This window comes from Scyliorhinus torazame, chromosome 11, assembly GCF_047496885.1.
Source record: "Scyliorhinus torazame isolate Kashiwa2021f chromosome 11, sScyTor2.1, whole genome shotgun sequence".
In the NCBI taxonomy this organism is placed as follows: Eukaryota; Metazoa; Chordata; class Chondrichthyes; order Carcharhiniformes; family Scyliorhinidae; genus Scyliorhinus; species Scyliorhinus torazame.
The window spans coordinates 69,668,712-69,692,769 of NC_092717.1; the positions used below are offsets into that span (position 1 = coordinate 69,668,712).

At 46.9% G+C, this 24,058-nt stretch overlaps 1 protein-coding gene across 2 annotated transcripts in view; it reads right to left on the minus strand.

Annotated features, from left to right (window-relative positions):
- LOC140385329 (reversion-inducing cysteine-rich protein with Kazal motifs-like) overlaps window positions 1-24,058 on the minus strand; it is a 378,566-nt gene that overhangs the window by 66,721 nt on the left and 287,787 nt on the right. For both annotated transcript variants that reach the window (XM_072467391.1, XM_072467390.1), the window contains 3 exons: window positions 10,798-11,007; window positions 1,576-1,712; window positions 405-545 (listed from right to left, as the gene is read on the minus strand). In XM_072467391.1, the coding sequence (XP_072323492.1) occupies window positions 405-545; window positions 1,576-1,712; window positions 10,798-11,007 (488 nt within the window). The remainder of the gene's footprint in view (window positions 1-404; window positions 546-1,575; window positions 1,713-10,797; window positions 11,008-24,058) is intronic.

Genomic DNA, 24,058 nt, shown 5'->3' on the forward strand with positions numbered 1-24,058 from the left:
CCACATACAACTGTGTTGGCTCATCTGTGCACCAGAGCACCCAACACCACACTTCTAATATGCAAAGCATTTACAGCTGTCTGAAAAGCAATCACCCCTACATTTATAAAGCAATGTAGTAATACATCTTCCCTGAAGAATGAACAATAGCCCTTTGGAAGAGCATAAAGTCCAGAAAAGGCAACTGAGATCAAAACCTTTCAAGATTGCTACAATGGGGTGTCATGAACAAGGCTAGCAGTTGTCAGCAAGGTAACACAGCAAAACACACATCAAGTGGATTAGAAAGACCAACACACAGTTGTCAATGATGTCGAATTTTGGAGGCCTATCTGTAAGAGTGAAACTTAAACATCAAGAAAGAAGAAACTCAATAACTTTACACTAATAAACGTATTACTCACCTGGGACACATAAGTAGGGAAGACAGTCTTGTCCTGCCTGGCAGCCCTTTCGATTGACCTCACATACGTGGTTATTGGGGCAGGCGTTGGGATTACATGGATGGATCACCTCTTCAACAGGGCTATGAAATGGACTTGGAGCTGTCAAAAATGCATAGAATGGAGAATTGCTGAGGCATACCTTCAGAAAGAGTTTATTTGTTCTATCCAACCCATGCAAACTCTGCCAGATTAACCATGAGGTTTTAAAGTACAGAGGGTCACATTCACAGACGTGCGTGCACACACACCACCCATCCATCGCCACGCACACCACCAACCTACAAAACACCCACCCATCCCCCCAAGTGCCGCAGACACAAGCCACACACACTCGTGCGCAGGCAAAAGCCACACACACATTAGTGTGTGCTCAGACAAGCCGCATACACACGCTCGCGCGCAGACAAGGCACGCACACAAGTCCACCTCTCATTTCTCCTTAAAACAAGTTTCTATGATTAAGGTTTTTATCTACTTGTCCTAATAGCGACTCCTCTGGCTCAATTTAATTTTTAGCCTGATTACGTGCTTGTGAAGTGGCAAGGGACGTCTCACCATGTTAAAAGCACTATATTAATATAAATTGCTGTCTGAATTAATACTGAAGATTCAGTGACAGCCAGCATTTATCTCCTAATAACCGCTACAAAAATCTTAACCTATCGTTTACCTTATTTACTGTTTGCATGATCTTGCGATGTGCAAATGTGGCTGCTGCATTTGCCTCCACAACATCAGTGACTACACTTTATTTTTCTTTAAAAAAAAATAAATTTAGAATACCCAATTCTCTTTTTCCAATTAAGGGGCAATTTAGCGTGGCCAATTTACCTATCCTGCACATCGTTGGGTCATGAGGGTGAGGCCCATGCAGATATGGGGAGAATGTGTAAACTCCACATGGAAAGTGATCCGGGACCAGGATCGAACCCGGGTGCACTGCGCCGTGAGGCAACAGTGCTAGCCACTGTGCCACTGTGCAACTCCCAGTGACTGCACTTCTAAAAGTTATTTGCCCTTTGAGACATTCTGAGGATGCTAGAAAACATTAACATAAATTGTTGTCTCCTACTTCTAGCTTCTTAAAATAAACACTAAAAGCCATTAAATTCTTGACTAATATACATACCAAGATATTTTTTGAGTGGAATGCAATTCTTTAAATCATCACTTGGGGACAAGAGATTGCAAATAGTTTCAGCAGTCCGCTCTGTTGGAAATTTACTATGGTCTGCACAATTTGTAAGAATTTCTACGCAGTCTGACCTATAAAGGGAATATTATAAAATAAAATTCCAGACACACTGATCCCGAAAGAAATTTGAACATGCATAAATTAGGAATATAAGAAATAGGAGTATGAGCAGGCCATTCGATCTCTGGAGCATGCTCCGCCATTCAACTAGATCACGGCTGACCTTCTACTTCAACGCCATTTTCCAACACTACCCTCATAGTCTTTGCTATCCAGAAATCTAGCGATCTGGTTCGAGACCATTTCAATGACTGGGCCTCCACAGCCGTTCCAAAGATTCACCAGCCTCCAAGTGAAGAAATTCTTCCTAATCTCAATCCTAAAAGGCCTACTCTTATTGTGAGACTGTATCCCGTGGTTCTAGACCCTGCAGCCAGGGGAACCATCCTTCTGCATCTACCTTGTCAAACCCTGAAAGAATTTTGCATATTTCAATGAGATTGCCTCTCATTGGGCGGGATACTCCGCAATCAGCGCGATGTCCGCCGACCGGTGTCAAAAACCGCGCGAATCAATCCAGCATCGCGACGCCCCAAAGGTGCGGAATTCTCCGCATCTTGAGGGGCCGAGCCCTCACCTTGTCCCGCCGGTAAGAGAGGTGGTTTGATTCTCGCCGGTGGGACAGGCATTCCAGCAGTGGGACTTCGGCCCATCGCGGGCCGGAGAATGGCCGGGTTGGTGGGGGGGGGCCGCCAACCGGCGCGGCGCGATTCCCATCCCCTGCCGAATATCCGGTGCCGGAGAATTCGGCAACCGGTGGGGGCGGGATTCACACCAGCCCCCGGCGATTCTCCGACCCGCCCATTGTTCTGAACTCGAGAAAATATAGGCCCAGTTTCCTCAACCTCTCTCATAAGACATGCCAGCCATCCCAGGATTCAGTCTGGTGAACCTTTGTTGCACTCACTCAACGGCAAGTATTATTCCCTTTGGTAATACCAAAACTGTATGCAGTATTCCAGGTGTGGTCTCGCCAATTGCAGCAAGATATCATTAATCATATACTTAAATTCTCTTGCAATAAAGGGCAACATACTATTTGCTTTACTAATTGCTTGCTGCACCTGGCTACTAGCTTTCAGTGACTCGCAAACAAGTACATTCAGGTCCCTTTGGTCATCTCTCACCATTTCAACAATCGTTTGCATTTCTGTTTTTCCTACGAAAGTGAATAACTCCACATTATATCCCATCTACCTTGTTCCTGCCCACTCTCTGAGCCTGTCTAGAATCCCTTGAAGCTGCTTTGCATCTTCCCTACAGCTCGTATTCCCACTTAGTTTTGTGTTATCAACAACCTGGAAATATTACATTTGGTCCCCGCAGCCAAATCATTGATTGTGACCCTTGTGGTACCACACTAGTCACAGCCAGCCTTGAGAATGACCCATTTATTCCTGTTTTCTGTCCATTAACCAATTCTCAATGCATGCAAATATATTGCCCCAAATCCCATATGCTATAATTTTGTTTACTGACATCGAGTGTAGAACCTATCAAAAGCAGTTAGGAACCATATTACATAGAACATGGAAAGATACAGCTCAGAACAGGCCCTTCGGCCCACGATGTTGTGCCAAACTTTTGTCCTAGATTAATCATAGATTATCATAGAATTTACAGTGCAGAAGGAGGCCATTCGGCCCTTCGCGTCTGCACCAGCTCTTGGAAAGAGCACCCTACCCAAGGTCAACATCTCCATTCTATCCCCATAACCCAGTAACCTCACCCAACACTAAGGGCAATTTTGGACACTAAGGGCAATTTATCATGGCCAATCCACCTAACCTGCACATCTTTGGACTGTGGGAGGAAACCGGAGCACCCGGAGGAAACCCACGCTCAAACGGGGAGGATGTGCAGACGCCGCACAGACAGTGACCCAAGCCGGAATCGAAACTGGGACCCTGGAGCTGTGCTATCCACAATGCTACCGTACTGCCCTTAAGAACAAATTAATCTACACTATATTATTCTACCGTAATCCATGTACCTATCCAATAGCTGCTTGAAGGTCCCTAATGTTTTCGACTCAACTACTTCCACAGGCAGTGCATTCCATGCCCCCACTACCCTCTGGGTAAAGAATATACCTCGGACATCCCCCCTATATCTTCCACCATTCACCTTAAATTTATGTGCCCTTGTAATGGGGGGAAAAGTCTCTGACTGTCTACTCTATCTATTCCCCTGATCATCTTATAAACCTCTATCAAGTCGCCCCTCATCCTTCTCCGTTCTAATGAGAAAACGCCTAGCACCCTCAACCTTTCCTTGTAAGACCTACTCTCCATTCCAGGCAACATCCTGGTAAATCTCCTTTGCACCTTTTCCAAAGCTTCCACATCCTTCCTTAAATGATGCGACCAGAACTGTACACAGTACACCAAATGTGGCCTCACCAAGGTTCTGTACAACTGCATCACCTCACGGCTCTTAAATTCAATCCCTCTGTTAATGAATGCAAGCACACCAGAGGCCTTCTTCACAGCTCTATCCACTTGAGTGGCAACTTTCAAAGATGTATGAACATAGACCCCAAGATCTCTCTGCTCCTCCATATTGCTAAGAACCCGACCATTAACCCTGTATTCCGCATTCATATCTGTCCTTCCAAAATGGACTACCTCACACTTTTCAGGGTTAAACCCCACCTGCCACTTCTCAGCCCAGCTCTGCATCCTATCTATGTCTCTTTGCAGCCGACAACAACCCTCCTCACTATCCATAACTCCACCAATCTTCGTATCGTCTGCAAATTTACTGACCCACCCTTCAAATCCCTCATCCAAGTCATTAATGAAAATCACAAACAGCAGAGGACACAGAACTGATCCCTGCGGTACGCCACTGGTAACTGGGATCCAGGCTGAATATTTGCCATCCACCACCACTCTCTGACTTCTATCGGTTAGTCAGTTCGTTATCCAACAGGCCAAATTTCCCACTATCCCATGCCTCCTTACTTTCTGCAGAAGCCTACCATGGGGAACCTTATCAAATGCCTTACTAAAATCCATGTACACTACATCCACTGCTTTACCTTCATCCACATGCTTGGTCAGCTCCTCAAAGAATTCAATAAGACTTGTAAGGCAAGACCTACCCCTCACAAATCCGTGCTGACTATCTCTAATCAAGCAGTGTCTTTCCAAATGCTCAGAAATCCTAACCCTCAGTATCCTTTCCATTACTTTGCCTACCACAGAAGTAAGACTAACTGGCCTGTAATTCCCAGGGTTATCCCTAGTCCCTTTTTTGAACAGGGGCACGACATTCACCACTCTCCAATCCCCTGGTACCACCCCTGTTGACAGTGAGGACGAAAAGATCATTGCCAACGGCTCTGCAATTTCATCTCTTGCTTCCCATAGAATCCTTGGATATATCCCGTCAGGCCCGGAGGATAGTCTATCCTCAAGTTTTTCAAAATGCCCAACACATCTTCCTTCTTAACAAGTATTTCCTCGAGCTTACCAGTCTGTTTCACACTGTCCTCTCCAACAATATGGACCCTCTCATGTGTAAATACTGAAGAAAAGTACTCGTTCAAGACCTCTCCTATCTCTTCAGACTCAATACACAATCTCCCGCTACTGTCCTTGATCGGACCTACCCTCGCTCTAGACATTCTCATATTTCTCACATATGTGTAAAATGCCTTGGGGTTTTCCTTGATCCTACCCACCAAAGATTTTTCATGCCCTCTCTTAGCTCTCCTAATCCCTTTCTTCAGTTCCCTCCTGGCTATCTTGCATCCCTCCAGCGCCCTGTCTGAACCTTTTTTCCTCAGCCTTACATAAGTCTCCTTCTTCCTCTTAACAAGACATTCAGCCTCTCTTGTCAACCATGGTTCCCTCACTCGACCATCTCTTCCCTGCCTGACAGGGACATACATATCAAGGACATGTAGTACCTGTTCCTTGAACAAGTTCCACATTTCACTTGTGTCCTTCCCTGACAGCCTATGTTCCCAACTTATGTACTTCAATTCTTGTCTGACAACATCGTATTTACCCTTCCCCCAATTGTAAACCTTACCCTGTTGCACGCACCTATCCCTCTCCATTACTAAAGTGAAAGTCACAGAATTGTGGTCACTATCTCCAAAATGCACACCCACTAACAAATCTATCACTTGCCCTGGTTCATTACCAAGCACCAAATCCAATATGGCCTCCCCTCTGCTCGGACAATCTACATACTGTGTTAGAAAAGCTTCCTGGACACACTGTACAAACACCACCCCATCCAAACTATTTGATCTAAAGAGTTTCCACTCAATGTTTGGGAAGTTGAAGTCACCCATGACTCCTACCCTGTGACTTCTGCACCTTTCCAAAATCTGTTTCCCAATCTGTTCCTCCACATCTCTGCTACTATTGGGGGGCCTATAGAAAACTCCCAACAAAGTGACTGCTCCTTTCCTATTTCTGACTCCAACCCATACTACCTCAGTCGGCAGATACTCCTTGAACTGTCTTTCTGTAGCTGTTATACTATCTCTAATTTACAATGCCACCCCCCCACCTCTTTTACCACCCTCCCTAATCTCATTGAAACATCTATAACCAGGGACCTCCAACAACCATTTCTGCCCCTCTTCTATCCAAGTTTCCGTGATGGCCACCACATCGTAGTCCCAAGTACCGGTCCATGCCTTAAGTTCACCCACCTTATTCCTGATGCTTCTTGCGTTGAAGTATACACACTTCAACCCATCTCCGTGCCTGCAAGTATTCTCCTTTGTCAGTGTTCCCTTCCCCACTGCCTCACTACACGCTTTGGAGTCTTGAATATCGGCTACCTTAGTTGCTGGACTACAAATCCGGTTCCCATTCCCCTGCCAAATTAGTTTAAACCCTCCCGAAGAGTGCTAGAAAACCTCCCTCCCAGGATATTGGTGCCCCTCTGGTTCAGATGGAACCCGACCTGCTTGTACAGGTTCCACATTCCCCAGAATGCGCTACAATTATCCAAATACCTGAAGCCCTCCCTCCTACACCATTCCTGCAGCCACGTGTTCAACTGCACTCTCTCCCTATTCCTAGCCTCGCTGTCACGTGGCACCGGCAACAAACCAGAGATGACAACTCTATCTGTTCTGGCTTTTAACTTCCAGCCTAACTCCCTAAACTTGTTTATTACCTCCACACCCCTTTTCCTACCTATGTCATTGATACCAATGTGCACCACGACTTCTGGCTGCTCCCCCTCCCCCTTAAGGATCCTGAAGACACGATCCGAGACATCCCTGGCACCCGGGAGGCAACATACCTTCCATGAGTCTCGTTCAAGACCACAGAATCTCCTATTACTATTGCCTTTCTATTCTCCCCCCTTCCCTTCTGAGCCCCAGAGCCAGACTCAGTGCCAGAGACCTGGTCGCTAGGGCCTTCCCCCGGTAGGTCATCCCCCCCCAACAGCATCCAAAACGGTATACTTGCTTTGAAGGGGAACAGCCAGGAGGGATCCCTGCACTGTCTGCCTCTTTGTTTTCTTTCCCCTGACTGTAACCCAGCTACTCTTGTCCTGTACCTTGGGTGTGGTTACCTCCCTGTAACTCTTTCCCATAACCCCCTCTGCCTCCCGGATGATCCGAAGTTCATCCAGCTCAAGATCCCTAACACGGTCTCTGAGGAGCTGGAGTTGGGTGCACTTCCCGCAGGTATAGTCAGCGGGGACACCGGTGGTATCCCTCACCACCCACATCCTACAGGAGGAACATGCAACTGGCCTAGCCTCCATCCCCTCTTACCTTACAGAATATAGCTGCCCTGTGGACCAACTGGACCTCCGCCCTCCGACTCTGCTCCCAGTCAGCTGCACTCTCTGTAAACTCCTGGCTCCCTTCTCGCTCTTTGCGGAAATGTAGGAAATGAAAGGAGCACCTTACTCCCTCCTCACTTAACTCCCTTAGTCACCAAACTCTCACTATAGCACTCAAATGCACCAAATTCAGCACTCCCTCAGTCACCAAACTCTCACTATAGCACTCAAATGCACCAAATTCAGCACTCCCTCAGTCACCAAACTCTCACTATAGCACTCAAATGCACCAAATTCAGCACTCCCTCAGTCACCAAACTCTCACTATAGCACTCAAATGCACCAAATTCAGCACTCCCTCAGTCACCAAACTCTCACTATAGCACTCAAATTCAGCACTCAGTGCAAACAAAGTTTGCACTGTAGGTGGATCACTTTTATACTGTGAATCTAGCCTCTGAAAACTGGCCTAATCCAATTAACTAATTAATAAGCTCCAGCTACAATTAGCTACAAGTAGAACCTTTGTTTAAAGCTGATTGAAAATTCACCTTCTTCTAAACCAAACAGCAACTTTTAAGTTAATTAACTAAATAAAAGAAAGACTAGACTTTAGATAAAATGAACCTTATACTCCCTCAGTCACCAAACTCTCACTATAGCATTCAAATGCACCAAACTCAGCACTCAGTGCAAACCATATTCTATAGTGCTATAGCATCACCAGTCAGGTACACGGACATAAAGAGTAAGGACATAAGAAACAGGACAGGAATAGGCCACACAGCTCAATGCTCTCCCATTCAATAAGATCATTGGCTTATCATTGACTTTTAACCCTAAATGTCACCCTGCCCGATCCCCTTAGAGCAGTGGTGGGCACCCTGTGGCCGGAAATCACATGCGGCCCATCAGGGTTCTGAATGCGGCGCATGATACATTTTTCTGACTGCTGTCCACATGCAGAGTTGCCACATTCCATTGGTTTCCATCCATTTAGATTTTTTCCTACGGGGATGGCTGAAGTAAAACACATGTAAAGGAGGTGCATGCTAATTGCACACAATGTTGACTGAGAAAGTTTTGCACTCCCTCTGCATCCAATCAAAGTGTAAATATATCTTTGGTTATTACTTTCTGAAGCTGATGACAGTTCTATTAATATTTGAAAGATAAAACATTTTCTATAACTCGTTACAAAATATTTGGCGTGTATTAAATATATCCAATCTATTCAAGAGCCATAGTTAGTGGACTTGCCTGATTTCAATCTTGTGGTGCACTCATTTCGCCCACTCACCAGCCTAGGTATCTCATCACTGCCTTAAAACCTAAATATTTCTTCATCTCAGCTTTGAACATACTTGGACAGTTGAGCATCACCGGCCTGGGGTAGAGAATTTCAAGGATTCACAACCCTCCGACTGAAGAAATTTCTTTTCATCTCAATCTGAATAGCTGTCACCATAATACTGAGACTATGCCCTTTAGTTTTTGAAGTCCCAGCCAGTGGAACAGCCTCTTAGCATCTACCGTCAACCCTCTCAGAATCTTATATTTCAGGCAGATCATCTCTCACCATTCTAAACTCAAAAATATTGACTCATTCACTTCAATCTCTCATCGGATAACCCTCTCAAACTAGGAATGAACCTAGTGAACGTTTGTTGTACTCCCTCTCCAAAGCAAGTATATCCTTCTTTATTACAGAAACAAAATCAGTGTTGTTTTTGGCTGAGCTTTCCTTTCCTGTTTTAACATTAACATTAATTACATTTTGATTGCTTATCCCTAATTATATTTTGATTGCTCATTCCTTTTTAATTTCCTCCTCCCTGTTGCTGACCTGTATCAGGAATTATGGCCCAGAACCAGATCCATTGTATCTTTCCTCGTCAACTTATGCCCCAACTCAGGAAACAGCACCAAATACATCCATAAGTTCCTCCCTTCTACGTTCAGATAATTGAACTCTGAATAAAGGCCTCCATTATTGCTGCCTTAATTGCTTCTGTACACTCCATAAATTATTTGCAGACTACCTCCTCAATTTCTTTCTGGCAACCCGATGGCCTGCACTGCTTGATTCTGCAACTCCAAATACAGACTCTATCTGTACATCATCATTGGCAAAATTATTCCGTTTCACTGTTGGAATCGGTTTCCTCATAAGTAAATACCACGCCCCTTCCTATTCTGCTTTCCTAAATATAAAAATATTTATCCTGGAATGTGTAGCTGAGCGTAGCTCAGTTTCAATTCAATCCATGATATTTTGCTGCTGCCTAAGCATTGATTCTCCTGACCCAAGTTTAATCGCTATTCTTCTTGCATTAGCGCAGATACATTTTAGCCTTTTGCTTATGGTAACTTTTGCATCTTCACCATTTTTGCTACTTACACAGCTACATTTGGTAGTTCCTTCATGCCCCTTCTAAAATAAGGCTCATTGTTCCTCTCAAACTACATCTGTTGTGTACTTTAGGTCGCCTATACTTTGAAACCTCCTTTATTGGACTAAACAATTTGGAAGCCTCAACACTCTGTAGTATTCCTACATGCCTGTTCCTTCTAGCTTATTATCAAAGATAATTTGGAAACTTGACATAAGAATGCAGTAAATCCAGTAACTGGGTCACTGATAATTCCTCAAAATACATACCTCTGTGAAAACAGAATATTGAAAAGCTGCTGCAAATTTCCAAATTATAGGGACAAGGCCCAATTACAGGAAGTTGTGATTGAACAGTCAGATGAAAACAGAGTTCAATAAGAACAAAAAATACACAACTTTTAACCTACAAGCAAAGCATTCTATGTTAAAACGCCAAGATACTCAATATGAAAACATCAGTCTAGAAAATATACATCACTTACATGCAAGCCTTAATTCTACATCGTCTCGGAGTATTGTTGTAATTTATCCTCTCAACACTTCAAATAATAATCAGCAATGACATTTTTCTTTTAATTGGAAGTGACAGAATACTTGTTATTCCAGAAAAGTATAATTTTGCAGGTGGGCAAGATACCAAACAGTTTTCTGCGGCCTCCTACATGTGGCCTTACTCATTTTCCCAAGCAATAAATGATACACCAACTGGAACAGAAACATTACTGTATACTGCTAATTATGAAAAGGTAAATAATATGAAGCGTGAGAAAATTCCTTGTGCAATTCATTATTCAATTAATCTTTTAACTGCTGTAGTAAAACGTACAGTGGGAACTGAAGAATCTATAAAGCACAAACTATGAAAAAACACACCTTTATATGAGAGCGGACAATCAGATTAAACCTCAATGCTCCAGTAAAATAGAACTTACTTGCAGATACTTCCTCCAGACTTGCTGTGGCATGGCTTGATTTGTAATGAACAGGCAACTGCTTTCCACATTTCTGGCTGACAGGTCTTAATATTTTTCACAGGTATGTTCAAAAATGGCATCTTTATGGTTCCTTTCTCCCACAGTTTCATGTCATTCTTGGCTCCCTGGTCTGATTGAATATTGCAACTACGGAACAATTCTGTGGGTCTGAACAACATCACAGTTTATTAGCTCTGTACAGCAGTGGTTCCCAACCTTTTCAATATCAGGGCCCACTTTAATGAGACAAACAATTCCACGACACACCCAGTTTTTTTTCAGTTCAATCGATTGCTCATAAACGCCCCTCAATGTAGTGGTGAACTGACAGTGGGCAATCATGTACTAGGGGCGGGGCAAAAGGTGGACCACAATCCGCAATGGACGAAGTGTTTCCCCATTGCACGGCCATTCATCTCGTGATCTCAGTTTAAATCAGCATTCAGACATTTAATTCAAAACCGTTGTATTCAGTGCAACAAGAATTCCAGTAAAAATGCTAATAGATATTAGACGTGAAGATATACCCATCAATGCCAACCAGGGCAGCACGGTGGCACAGTGGTTAGCACAGCTGCCTCACGGCACCGAGGTCCCAGGTTCGATCCCAGCTCTGGATCACTGTCTATGTGGAGTTTGCACATTCTCCCCGTGTTTGCGTGCGTTTCGCCACCACAACTTAAAGATGTGCAAGGGAGGTGGATTGGCCACACTAAATTGCCCCTTAATTGGAAAAAATTAATTGGGTACGCTAAATTCATAAAAAAGAAAATCAATCAATGCCAACCAGAAAACAATAAAAAACATATTGTTGCACTGTGATATAACTGGTGCTCACACTGAATGAAAACGACCTTCTTATATTTACCAAGTTAAATGTTAAAACTAAACACCAAAGTTAGTTTTATTTAATCGTTCATGGGACGTGGGCGTCGCATTTGCTGGGCCAGCATTTGTTGCCCATCCCAAAATGCCCTTGAGGCTGTGGGTCTGGAGTCACATGTAGGCCAGACCAGGTAAGGACAGCAGATTTCCTCTCTAAATGACGTTCGTGAACCAGATGGATTTCTACAACAATCGACAATGTTTTCATGGTTATCATTCGACTTTTATTTCCAGATTTTTATTGATTTCAAATTTCACCACCTGTAATGGCGGGATTTGAAGCTGGGTCCCCAGAGCATTACTCTGGGTCTCTGGTTCACCAATCCAGTGACAATACCACTACACCACCACGCATTGTACCTGCTTGCAATTGTGAGATGAGAATTAAATTTCACAGAACTTAACACACATATCATTTATTTTTTTTAAAATGTTTTTATTAAGGCTTTCATAATTTTAACAATTTTTACCACCAGGTATCAAAAAAACACACACCCAACCAACAGCCAAACCCAGCCAACCTGGCTTATATACACGATTCCCCAATCCCAATTTCCCACTAACGTTTTCCCATCTCACCCAACACACCCCCCAATTTTTCCCAAAGAAGTCGACAAGCGGCTGCCACCTCCGAGCAAACCCTGGCATCGATCCCCTCAGGGTGAACTTAATCTTCTCAAGCCTGAGAAACCCCGCCCTGTCACAAACCGATACCCCCGAAACCTCCACGCTTACAAGATCCGTCTCCGGGCGACCAGGGTGGCAATGGCCAAAACATGGCCTCCCTCACCCCCTGGACTCCCGGGTGTTCCGACACATCAAAAATAGTCATCTCTAGACTTGGAACCACCCTTACCGTCAATACCTCTGACATGACGTCAACAAACCCCTGCCAAAATCCCCCAAGCCTCGGACATGCCCCAAAAATATGGACATGATTTGCAAGCCCTTCCGCACACTGCCCACACCTATCCTCCATCCCTTCAAAGAACCTGCTCATCCAGGCCACAGTCATGTGCGCCCTGTGGACCACCTTATATTGTATCAGGCTAAGCCTGGCACATAACGACGACGCATTAACCCACCTCAGGGCATCTTCCCACAACCTGACCTCCAACTCCCTACCCAACATTCCTCCCACTTTCGCCTCACTTCCCCTATCAGGGCTCCCTTCCACTCCATGCGTTCTTTACAAATTTCCGATACCTTCCCCTCCCCCACTCCCGTTCTCGATACTACCTCGTCTTGTACCACCTGGGACGGTAGGTGCGGAAAGGTCGAAACCTGCCTCCGCACAAAGTCCCTCACGTGCAAGTAGCGCAACCCATACCCACCAGGTAGCTCAAACCCCTCCTCCAAACACGGAAAACCCCCATCTATAAACAAATCCCCCAACAGCTCGATCCCAGCCTGCTGCCACCCCCATCCAGCCCCCCTCAGCGCAAACCGGTGGTTGCCACAAATTGGTGGCCCACCAACACCCCGTCCAACCCCATGTGCTTCCGCCACTGTCCCCACACCCTCATGGCAGCCACTGCTACCGGGCTTGTGGAAGCTCTTGCTGGCAAGAACGGCAGAGAATTAGCAGTGCCCCTACACTCGTGCCCCTGCACCCACTCCCACACTGACCCCCTCCTCACTACCAACTTCCTGACCATCGCCATGTTCGCCCAATAATAATTTATAAAGTTCGGTAGGGCCAGCCCCCGCACCCCCAACCCCACTCGTCCCCGCACCTTCTTCACCTGCGGGGTTTTACCGCCCACACAAACACAGAAATCACCGCATTCACCCTCTTGAAAAATGCCTTGAGGATAAAAATTGGAAGGCTCTGAAATATGAACAAGAACCGTGGGAGTATTTCACCGTCTGCACCCTCCCTGCCAGTGACAACGGGAGCACATCCCACCTTCTAAAGTCCCCCTTCATCTGATCCACCAACCGAGCCAGATTCAGCTTGTGCAGCTGCTCCCACTCTTGCGCCGCCTGGATGCCCAAATATCGAAAGCTACCCCCCCCCCCGCCCCCCCCCCACCTTGAGCGGCATCTCTCCCAGTCCCTTCTCCTGCCCTCTCGCTTGGATTGGAAAGACCGCACCTTTTCCCATATTCAATTTATACCCCGAGAACCAGCTCAATTCCTCTAGGATCCCCATAATCCCTCCAATCCCCCCCAGCGGATCCGAAATGTACAGAAGCAGGTTGTCCGCGTAAAGTGAGACCCTGTGCTCCACCCCCCCCCCCCCCCCCCCCCGGTACTATCCCCTGCCAGTCCCCCTTTCAGCGCCATCGCCAAAGGCTCTATAGCCAAGGCGAAAAGCAGTGGTGAGAGTGGACATCCCTGCCTCGACCCCCGGTGCAGCTTAAAATAGTCCGAACTCACCCAGTTCGTCCCACACTCGCCACCCGTGGTCGATACAACACCCAGACCCAATCCATAAAACTCTGCCCAAACCCAAACCGTCCCAGAACCTCCCACAAGTAGTCCCACTCGACACGATCAAAGGCCTTTTCTGCATCCATGGTGACCACCACCTCCAACTCTTGTCCCTCGGAGGGCAACATTATGACATTTAACAACCCCCTGATATTCGCCGCCAGATGCCTCCCCTTCACGAACCTTGTCCGGTCCTCCCCTATCACCCCTGAACAAAACGAACAAAGAAAAGTACAGCACAGGAACAGGCCCTTTGGGCTTCTAAGCCTGCGACGACCATGCTGCCCGTCTAAACTAAAATCTTCTACACTTCCTGGGTCCGTATCCCTATATTCCCATCCTATTCTTGTATTTGTCAAGATGCCCCTTAAATGTCACTATCGTCCCTGCTTCCACCACCTCCTCCGGCAGCGAGTTCCAGGCACCCACTACCCTCTTGTGTAAAAAACGTACCTCGTACATCTCCTCTAAACCTTGCCCCTCGCACCTTAAACCTATGCCCCCTAGTAATTGACCCCTCTACCCTGGGAAAACGTCTCTGACCATCCACTCTGTCTTTGCCCCTCATAATTTTGTAGACCTCTATCAGGTCGCCCCTCAACCTCCGTCATTCCAGTGAGAACAAACCGAGTTTATTCAACCTCTCCTCATAGCTAATGCCCTCCATACCAGGCAACATCCTGGTAAATCTCTTCTGCACCCTCTCTAAAGCCTCCACATCCTTCTGGTAGTGTGGCAACCAGAAGTGAACACTATAATCCAAGAGTGGCCTAACTAAGGTTCTATACAGCTGCAACATGGCTTGCCAATTTTTATACTCAATGCCCCTTGGCACACAATCCTCTATCCTCAGGGCCAGGATCTTGGCCAAAAGCTTGGCATCTACATTTAACAGGGAGATCGGTCTGTGCGACCCTCAATGTTCCGGGTCCTTTTCCCGCTTCAGGATGAGAGATATCGAGGCCTGTGACATGGTCGCGGGGAGCACCCGTCACCTCATTAAACGCCCTCACAAACAGAGAATATTTTATAGAACTCCACTGGGTACCCGTCCGGGCCCGGGACCTTGCCAGACTGCATCGCCTCCAGCTCCTCCACCACTTCAACCAGCCCAATTACGGCCCCCAGGCCCTCTCACCAGCTCCTCTTCCACCCTTGGGAACTCCAATCCCTCTAAAAACTGCCTCATCCGCTCCACCCCGGTTGGGGGTTCCGACTCATATAACCTGCTATAGAAATCCCCATTCACCCCCACCGGGTCCAGGACCATGTTCCCCTCTTGTCCTTCACTTTCGCAATCTCCCTCGCCGCCTCTGTTTCCTCAACTGGGGTGCCAGCCTCCCTTCTCACCATACCCGTACACCGCCCTGCTCAACTGCCCCACCGCCTTCCCTGTAGATAGCAATCCAAACCCCATCTGCAGCTTCTGACGCTCATTTGACAGCCCCGCCTCCGGGGCTTCCGAGCACCTCCTGTCCACCTGCAGGATCTCCTCCACTAGCCTTTCCATCTCCGCCCGCTCCGCCTTCTCCGTTTGCCCGTATCGATATGAACTCCCCTCCCACCACTGCCTTCAAAGCCTCCCATACCGAAACCTCTCCAGTGTCATTTATCTCCACATGCCCTTGAATGGCCTCCCTTTTCCTCCCCCCGCAGCCCACATCTAACCTCCATTGCCCCCCCACTATGAACCCGCAAATCCACACAATGTGGGGCGTGATCTGACACCACTATCGCCGAGTACTCAACGTGCAGCACCCCTGCCAACAATGTCTTATCCAAAAGAAAAAAGTAAATTCGGGAGTACACCTTGTGCACATGGGAGAAGAATCAAAATTTCTTCGCTCACAGCCTCCCAAACCTCTAGGGATCCAGCCCTCCCATGTGCTCCATAAACCCCCTTCGCTCCTCCACTGCCGCCGACATCCTCACTGACCTCAAACTCAACTAATCCAACCTTGGGTCTAGAAATGTGTTAAAATCATCCCCCCCATAACCAGCCGGTGCGAGTCCAAATTGGGGATCTTCCCCAACACCCGCCTCATAAACTCTACATCGTCCTAGTTTGGGGCATAAATATTCACCAGCACCACTGGCATCCACTGAAATTTCCCACTCACCATAACATACTTCCCCCTCCGCCAAGAGTCCGCCACTATACTTCCCTTTTCGAACACCACCCGCTTACTAATCAAAATCGCCACCCCTCTTGTTTTGGAATCTAACCCCGAATGAAAAACCTGCCCTACCCACCCTTTCCTCAGCCTAGTCTGGTCTGCCAGCCTCAGTTGTGTCTCCTGTATCATCGCCACATCCGCCTTCAAGTTTTTCAAATGTGCGAATGCTCGGGCCCTATTGATTGGCCCATTCAACCCTCTCACGTTCCAAGTCACCCATAGCCCTTCCTGGGCCAGCCTCCAGCCCGCGTCTCCTCAAGCCTGACCTCGGCCGCTCACCATCATCGACCCTCCCCATACCACCTTTTAGAAACCTTTCCGTGTCAGCATTCACCCCCACCCAACCACAAAATAACAACGCCAACCCCCCCACCCACACACTAACCACCTGTTCACCCTCCACAGCGCTTCCGTGAACTAGCCCGCCCAGCAAGTCTGGTAGCCTCCGCTCATGGCGCCTAGAATCCTACCCTCCACTGATTCCCCCTACCCCCCCACTCCCCTAACCTCCCAGTGCAGACTTAACAACCCCCACCAAACACAAAGAAAAGAGCAACCCACCATCTACCATCCAGAGGAAACAAACACAAAACAAAAAAGCAAAATGATGGCCCTAAACACACCCCAAAGGGCTGGAACAGGAACATCTCCTCCAAAGTTCAATGTCCTCCCTCTCCTGCCAGTTCATTGTCTCTGACACAATCCATCGCCTCCTCCGGGGTCCCAAAGTAGAGTTCCCAACATTTATATGTTACTCCCAGGTGCGCCAGGTACAACATTCCAATCTTCACCCCCTTCTTAAAGAGGACCATCTTCACCTTGTTAAAACTCGCTCTCCTTTTAGCCAGCTCCGCACCCAGGCCCTGATACACGCCCAGTTCACTGCCCTCCCAGGTGCAACGCCTCGTCTGCCTGGCTCACCTCAAACTCTACTCTTTATCCAAGAACTGGTGCAGCGCAGCACCATCGCCCTCAGCGGCTCGTTCCCCTGCGGCTTCCTCATTAGCGCCCGGTCCACTTCCAAAGGCCCCACTCCCAGCAGCTTCTCAAACATCCGTGCCACATACGCGCCAGCATCCGCTCCCTCGCTGCCCTCCGGCAGGCCCATGATCCTTAAATTCTGCCTGCATGACCGATTCTTCAGGCCCTCCACTTTCTCCTGCAGCCGCCTGTTGATCTCGCATCAACCCTCCACTGCCATCGAGGCAAGCTGCTCCTCGTGTTCCCTCACTGCCTCCTGCACCGCCTCCTCCACCTTCTGGATCGCCTGGCCCTGGGCCTCCAACCTCGTCTCTATGCGGCCAAACCCCGCCTTTGCAGGTCCACCATCCTGGCCAGATCTTTCCAAGTTCTCCTACCTCTGCTGGGCAAACGTCTCATGAAGGAAGCTCACCAGCTGCTCTGTTGGTCATTGAGCGGGCAGGATCGGTCCCTGGCCCTCCGCCATTTTCTCCTGTGTCACAGGCACCAAACCAACTTTCGACGACTGTTCCCTCCTTTTTTGACCACTTCTGATCCACAAATCCATGGACGGGTGGGGGACTCTCTTCCTCCACTCCTCCTACACCTTTTTCAATCTCACAGCCCAGCCGTTAGCCGGGAAAGGTCCGAAAAGTCTACCACAAGCGGGAGCCACCAAATGTGCGACCAGTCACGCCATGGCCGTCACCGGAAGTCGACACACATAATCTATTTGCTCTCCTTTAACTACACATGGTTTGCATTGGCCTCATATCGCGTTAAACTCTGTGGGTGCGATCTACTGACTGTGTTGCGCTCAAGAGCACAATGGGTAGATGCCGGGAGAGGCCTCAGTGGGCTTCCCGTCAGCCTTTATGCCTCATGATATCTACCCAAATCTCGCATGGCATCGGACGCAGAATCGCACCCAGAATGGACGTGACCAAACGGCGCGCGCCTAAGTCGGGTTTAAACCTACTCAGGCGGCACGGTGGCAGTGGTTAGCCTCACAGCTCCAGGGACCCATCTTAAATTCCAGTCTGGGGTGACTGTGTGGCATTTGCACTTTCTCCGTGTGTGTGTATGTTTCCTCTGGGTGTTCCGGTTTCCTCAATCCAAAGACGTGCAGGTTAGGTCGATTGGCCATGCTAAATTGCCCCTTAGTGTCCAAAAAGGTTGGTGGGGTTATTGGATTATGGAGATAGGGTGGAGGTGTAGCCTTGAGTACGGTTCTCTTTCCAAGGGCCGGTGCAAATTCGATGGGCCAAATGGCCTGCTTCTGCACTGTTGATTCTAGGCAAGCTCAACCGGGATCTACCGGCCAATCGGGATCTACAGGCCTCCCCAGGGAGGCTGCAGCTGCGCGCCGTTCAGTACTGGTCCACACAAACATGGACCAGGAGGAACGGCACCCGGGGGTCTCCCAGGCCATCGGAGGCCACAGAGGGTGGGGGGCATAAAGGGTGTGGGGGAGGGGGGTACACGGCAGGTAGGAAGGGGCTTCTGGGAGGTTGTGGGGTGACTGGTGGGGGTCCTGGGACTCCATAGTAGGGTCTCCTCACGGAGGGGTGTGGGTGTCCATGTGTGGGGGATGACATTGCCCCTAACTGTGGGGTGTGGGGGATCCACACGCTCACTTAGAGATTGGGGCACGTTTTCAAGATGGCAGTCCGATCTCTGAGTTCATCTCGTCAGTGATGAATAAAATTTTAAGTGTGGGCTAAACCAGTGAGAAACTCCCCAGGGTCCAAAAAAGTGACTAAGTCTCATTGAACAGCGGTGGGGAACTCGCCTGTAGGGCCAGCTGGAAACTCCCGGCAAAACCCACCGCAAATGACACTTAAACCTTTCCATTAGATTGCACCGTGTAACTCTGTTACGTAGCTCTGCTGCTGTGTGTCAAATGATAAGCAATATATTTAATACTTTATAAAGATAGTTTTCGGTTGGTTTTTTTTCTTTCAAAGTATGATGATAAGCTAGGTGTAAATATTCCAAATCAAGGTGTCTTGAGCTATTTACTGTTTGGAATTTTCATTCACAATATTTGATTCCTTGCTATTGCCATACATGTGTGCGAAAATGATTAGCCAACAGGCATTAGAATAAATACAGGTGGATATATTTCCTCCACATTTTTAAATTTTGTATTGTTGCGTGTACTTTAATTAAACTATACATTCCGCCTTAATATCATTAATCCTTGGGGGAAGGACCTTTTGTATATGTTCAACGAATGGGCAGCCGCAGCTCTCACTTGGTATTATCTCCATTGAAGGTTTGGCCACCTCACACCCTACATCCATCACTTTGATGGCAGCCAGTGATCAAACACATGGCAAGGCCCTGCTTTTGGCCCTCTTCTAATCCCCCACCACGTGGTCAACCACGGCACAAAGTGCACCTCAGGCCTGATTGCCCCCAAACACCTAGCAACCAGTGCATTGCATGAGCTGATAGTAGTCTTCGTTACTTAGACTATGTTAACTGGGGGGCTCGCGTCCGGCAGCTTTTGGGAAGAGAATTGGTTTTGAATGTAGCATTCAAGCAGCATCTGCAGTGGAAGCCGGGCATTTGCTCAGCGAAACGGTTGGGGCTTTTTGGGTTGCTTGATGAAAGGGTACATGTGCGGGAGTGCTATTGGCCGTGGCACACTTGCACCTTTCTCGTGGGACACTGCACACTGCTGTGCAGAATAGCAAATTATTAACGATTACCCCTTCATTATCTACTGGATCCTTTCTTGCACCACATATAAATTATATTTCCAAGGACAATCTGGACCAGTTTATCATGTTACAACACGCTGGGCTAGCGCTGGTCGATTCCAGTCCCACAGACCCCGGAGACCCAACGCAAGTGAATAAACCAATAATTCATATAAAATTTGCAGAATGTTTGGCCCCTTGATTGCTCAACAAGTTATAGCCACCGGGTTTGAAAGTTGAACAAAATAACTGTTTATTTATAACAGGAACAAAGTTGAAATATGCAATAATTATAATAGAATAAGGGTCAGCTAATCTACTACCTCTTCTTTTTACTGTCCCACTGTCTACCCAACACACACAAGACAGACACATACAAAATAATAGGAATTAAAATATGAAATGAAAGATGAGTATCCTTGCTTTTGATGGTAAGATCGTTGCAGCAGGGACAAAGGTAGAGAAGTCTGGAACTAGAGGGTAGAGGTTTAAGGTAAGAGGGGAGAGATACAAAAGAGACCAGAGGGGACATTTCTTCACACAGAGGGTGGTGAGCATCTGGAACGAACTGGCAGAGGCAGAGGTGGGTACAATTTTTTCTTTTAAAAAACAGTTAGACAGTTACATGGGCAGGGTGGGTATAGAGGGATATGGGCCAAATGCGGGCAAGTGGGACTAGCTTTGCGATAGAAACTGGACGGCATGGACAAGCTGGGCCAAAGGGCCTGTTTCCATGCTGTAAACATCTATGACTCTATGACTTAAACCGCCATTGGATTGCTAACGAGGATCTTCTGGTAGGGACATTTGGTCAGAACTCCCAGGACGTAGGATTCCTGCTGCGGAGTCACTTTAACATTTATTAACCTGGGCCTTCCAGAGGATGCGCCTCAGGCCTGTTTAATTTTACTTGTTTCCAAATCCACAAGAATGACCAACAGCTCTGCTGAGATAAGAACAGAATTCCCCACACAAGATTTTAAAATGGGTTTTTAAACAACTGACCTTAGAACATAGAACATAGAACAATACAGCGCAGTACAGGCCCTTCGGCCCACGATGTTGCACCGAAACAAAAGCCATCTAACCTACACTATACCATTATCATCCATATGTTTATCCAATAAACTTTTAAATGCCCTTAATGTTGGCGAGTTCACTACTGTAGCAGGTAGGGCATTCCACGGCCTCACTACTCTTTGCGTAAAGAACCTACCCCTGACCTCTGTCCTATATCTATTACCCCTCAGTTTAAGGCTATGTCCCCTCGTGCTAGCCATTTCCATCCGCGGGAGAAGGCTCTCACTGTCCACCCTATCTAACCCTCTGATCATTTTGTATGCCTCTATCAAGTCTCCTCTTAACCTTCTTCTCTCTAACGAAAACAACCTCAAGTCCATCAGCCTTTCCTCATAAGATTTTCCCTCCATTCCAGGCAACATCCTGGTAAATCTCCTCTGCACCCGTTCCAAAGCCTCCACGTCCTTCCTATAATGCGGTGACCAGAACTGTACGCAATACTCCAAATGCGGCCGTACCAGAGTTCTGTACAGCTGCAACATGACCTCCTGACTCCGGAACTCAATCCCTCTACCAATAAAGGCCAACACTCCATAGGCCTTCTTCACCACCCTATCAACCTGGGTGGCAACTTTCAGGGATCTATGTACATGGACACCTAGATCCCTCTGCTCATCCACACTTTCAAGAACTTTTCCATTAGCCACATATTCCACATTCCTGTTTTTCCTTCCAAAGTGAATCACCTCACACTTCTCTACATTAAACTCCATTTGCCACCTCTCAGCCCAGCACTGCAGCTTATCTATATCCCTCTGTAACCTGCTACTTCCTTCCTCACTATCGACAACACCACCGACTTTAGTATCGTCTGCAAATTTACTCACCCACCCTTCTGCGCCTTCCTCTAGGTCATTGATAAAAATGACAAACAGCAACGGCCCCAGAACAGATCCTTGTGGTACTCCACTTGTGACAGAACTCCATTCTGAACATTTCCCATCAACCACCACCCTCTGTCTTCTTTCAGCTAGCCAATTTCTGATCCACATCTCTAAATCACCCTCAATCCCCAGCCTCCGTATTTTCTGCAATAGCCTACCGTGGGGAACCTTATCAAACGCTTTGCTGAAATCCATATACACCACATCAACTGCTCTACCCTCGTCTACCTGTTCAGTCACCTTCTCAAAGAACTCGATAAGGTTTGTGAGGCATGACCTACCCTTCACAAAGCCATGCTGACTATCCCTGATCATATTATTCCTATCTAGATGATTATAAATCTTGTCTCTTATAATGCCCTCCAAGACTTTACCCACTACAGACGTGAGGCTCACCGGTCTATAGTTGCCGGGGTTGTCTCTGCTCCCCTTTTTGAACAAAGGGACCACATTTGCTATCCTCCAGTCCTCTGGCACTATTCCTGTATCCAATGATGACATAAAAATCAAAGCCAAAAACCTTGCCTGCAGCTAGTGGCTCGGCTGAATCTCCCTACAGAATCCCTACTGGATTCTCCACAGTTCAATCTGGCTGTGGAGAAAGCTCTTTAATTTGTGTCTTCAGAAAGAATCCATTAGATGTGAGAGAGCGATTAGGGCTATGACTCTCCAGCTTCTGACCAAAACAAAAGTAAAACCTGATCTCCCGAAGGAACATTCCAGAGACAGCAGAACCAATCGCTGCCTCGTTCTTGAGAAGAACCCAGCTCTTAGGAATAGCTCATCGGCCACCATCCAAGCCAGTCAGGCCGGGTCATTACTGGTGTCAGACCAAACGGCACATCTTGTTGGAGTTTCTGATTTTTAAATGAAAGGTAAGCTGCTCGGTCTTAAAGGTATTAACCATCTGTGGATAAAAATTGGCAATAGCGAATAGGTTAACGGAACTTAAAAGGAGGAAAGTGGAACAGACAGGGATTAAAAAGGAGGATCCTTACAATCATCCTTACTGACATTCTCTGAATGAGTTGTACGTTAGAAACATCTGAAATTGCCAGGGTAATACTTTAATTGTAAATACATACTTCAAAAAATATTCATCAACAAAAATTAGAGTAGAATATGGGGGATAGGGGAACTGCAGCAACGGTTCATTCCTGTCAGGCACAAAAGCAAAATAGGTAAGAGGGCCAATCCATGGCTTACAAAAGGAAATTAGAAATAGTATCCGATCCAAGGAAGAAGCATACAGAGTGGCCAAGAAAAATAATAGGTCTGAGGATTGGGAGCAGTTTAGAATTCAGCAAAGGACCACGGGATTGATTACGAAGGGGAAAACCCAGTACGAAAGTGAGCTTGCAGAGAACATCAAGACTGACACTGAGTTTCTATAGATGTGTGAAGAGAAAGAGATTGATAAAGAGAAATGTAGGCCCCCGACAGACAGAAACAGGTGAATGTATAATAAGAGACAAAGAAATGGTTGAGCATTTGAATACATACTTTGGTTCTGTCTTCACAAAAGAGGACACAAACCAGACACCAGAAATATTGGAGAATGAAAGGTTTAGTGAGAGGGAAGAATTGAGGGAGACCAATATTAATAAAGAAATGGTGTTGGAAAGATTAATGGGAGTGAAGGTGGATAATTCCCCAAGGCCTGAGAATCTGCATCCCAGAGTGCTTAAGGAGGTGGCTCTGGAAACAGTGGATGCATTGGTGGTCAACTTCCAGGATTCTCTAGATTCTGAAACAGTCCTTACAGATTGGAGGGTAGCTAATGTCACTCCAATATTCAAAAAGGGGGGAAGAGAGAAAGCAGGGAATTATAGACCAGTAAGCCTAACATCAGGAGTGGGGAAAATTCTTGCATCCATTATCAAGGACTTTATAGCGGAACATTTAGATAGCAGTGGCAGGATCATTCAGATTTAGCATGGATTTATGAAGGGGAAATCATGCTTGACAAATCTGTTGGAATTATTTTAAGATGTCACTAGTTCAGTTGACAAGGGGGAGTCAGTCGAATTGGTATATTTGGACTTTCAGAAGGCGTTTCACAAAGTCCCGCAAAACAGATTATTCTGCA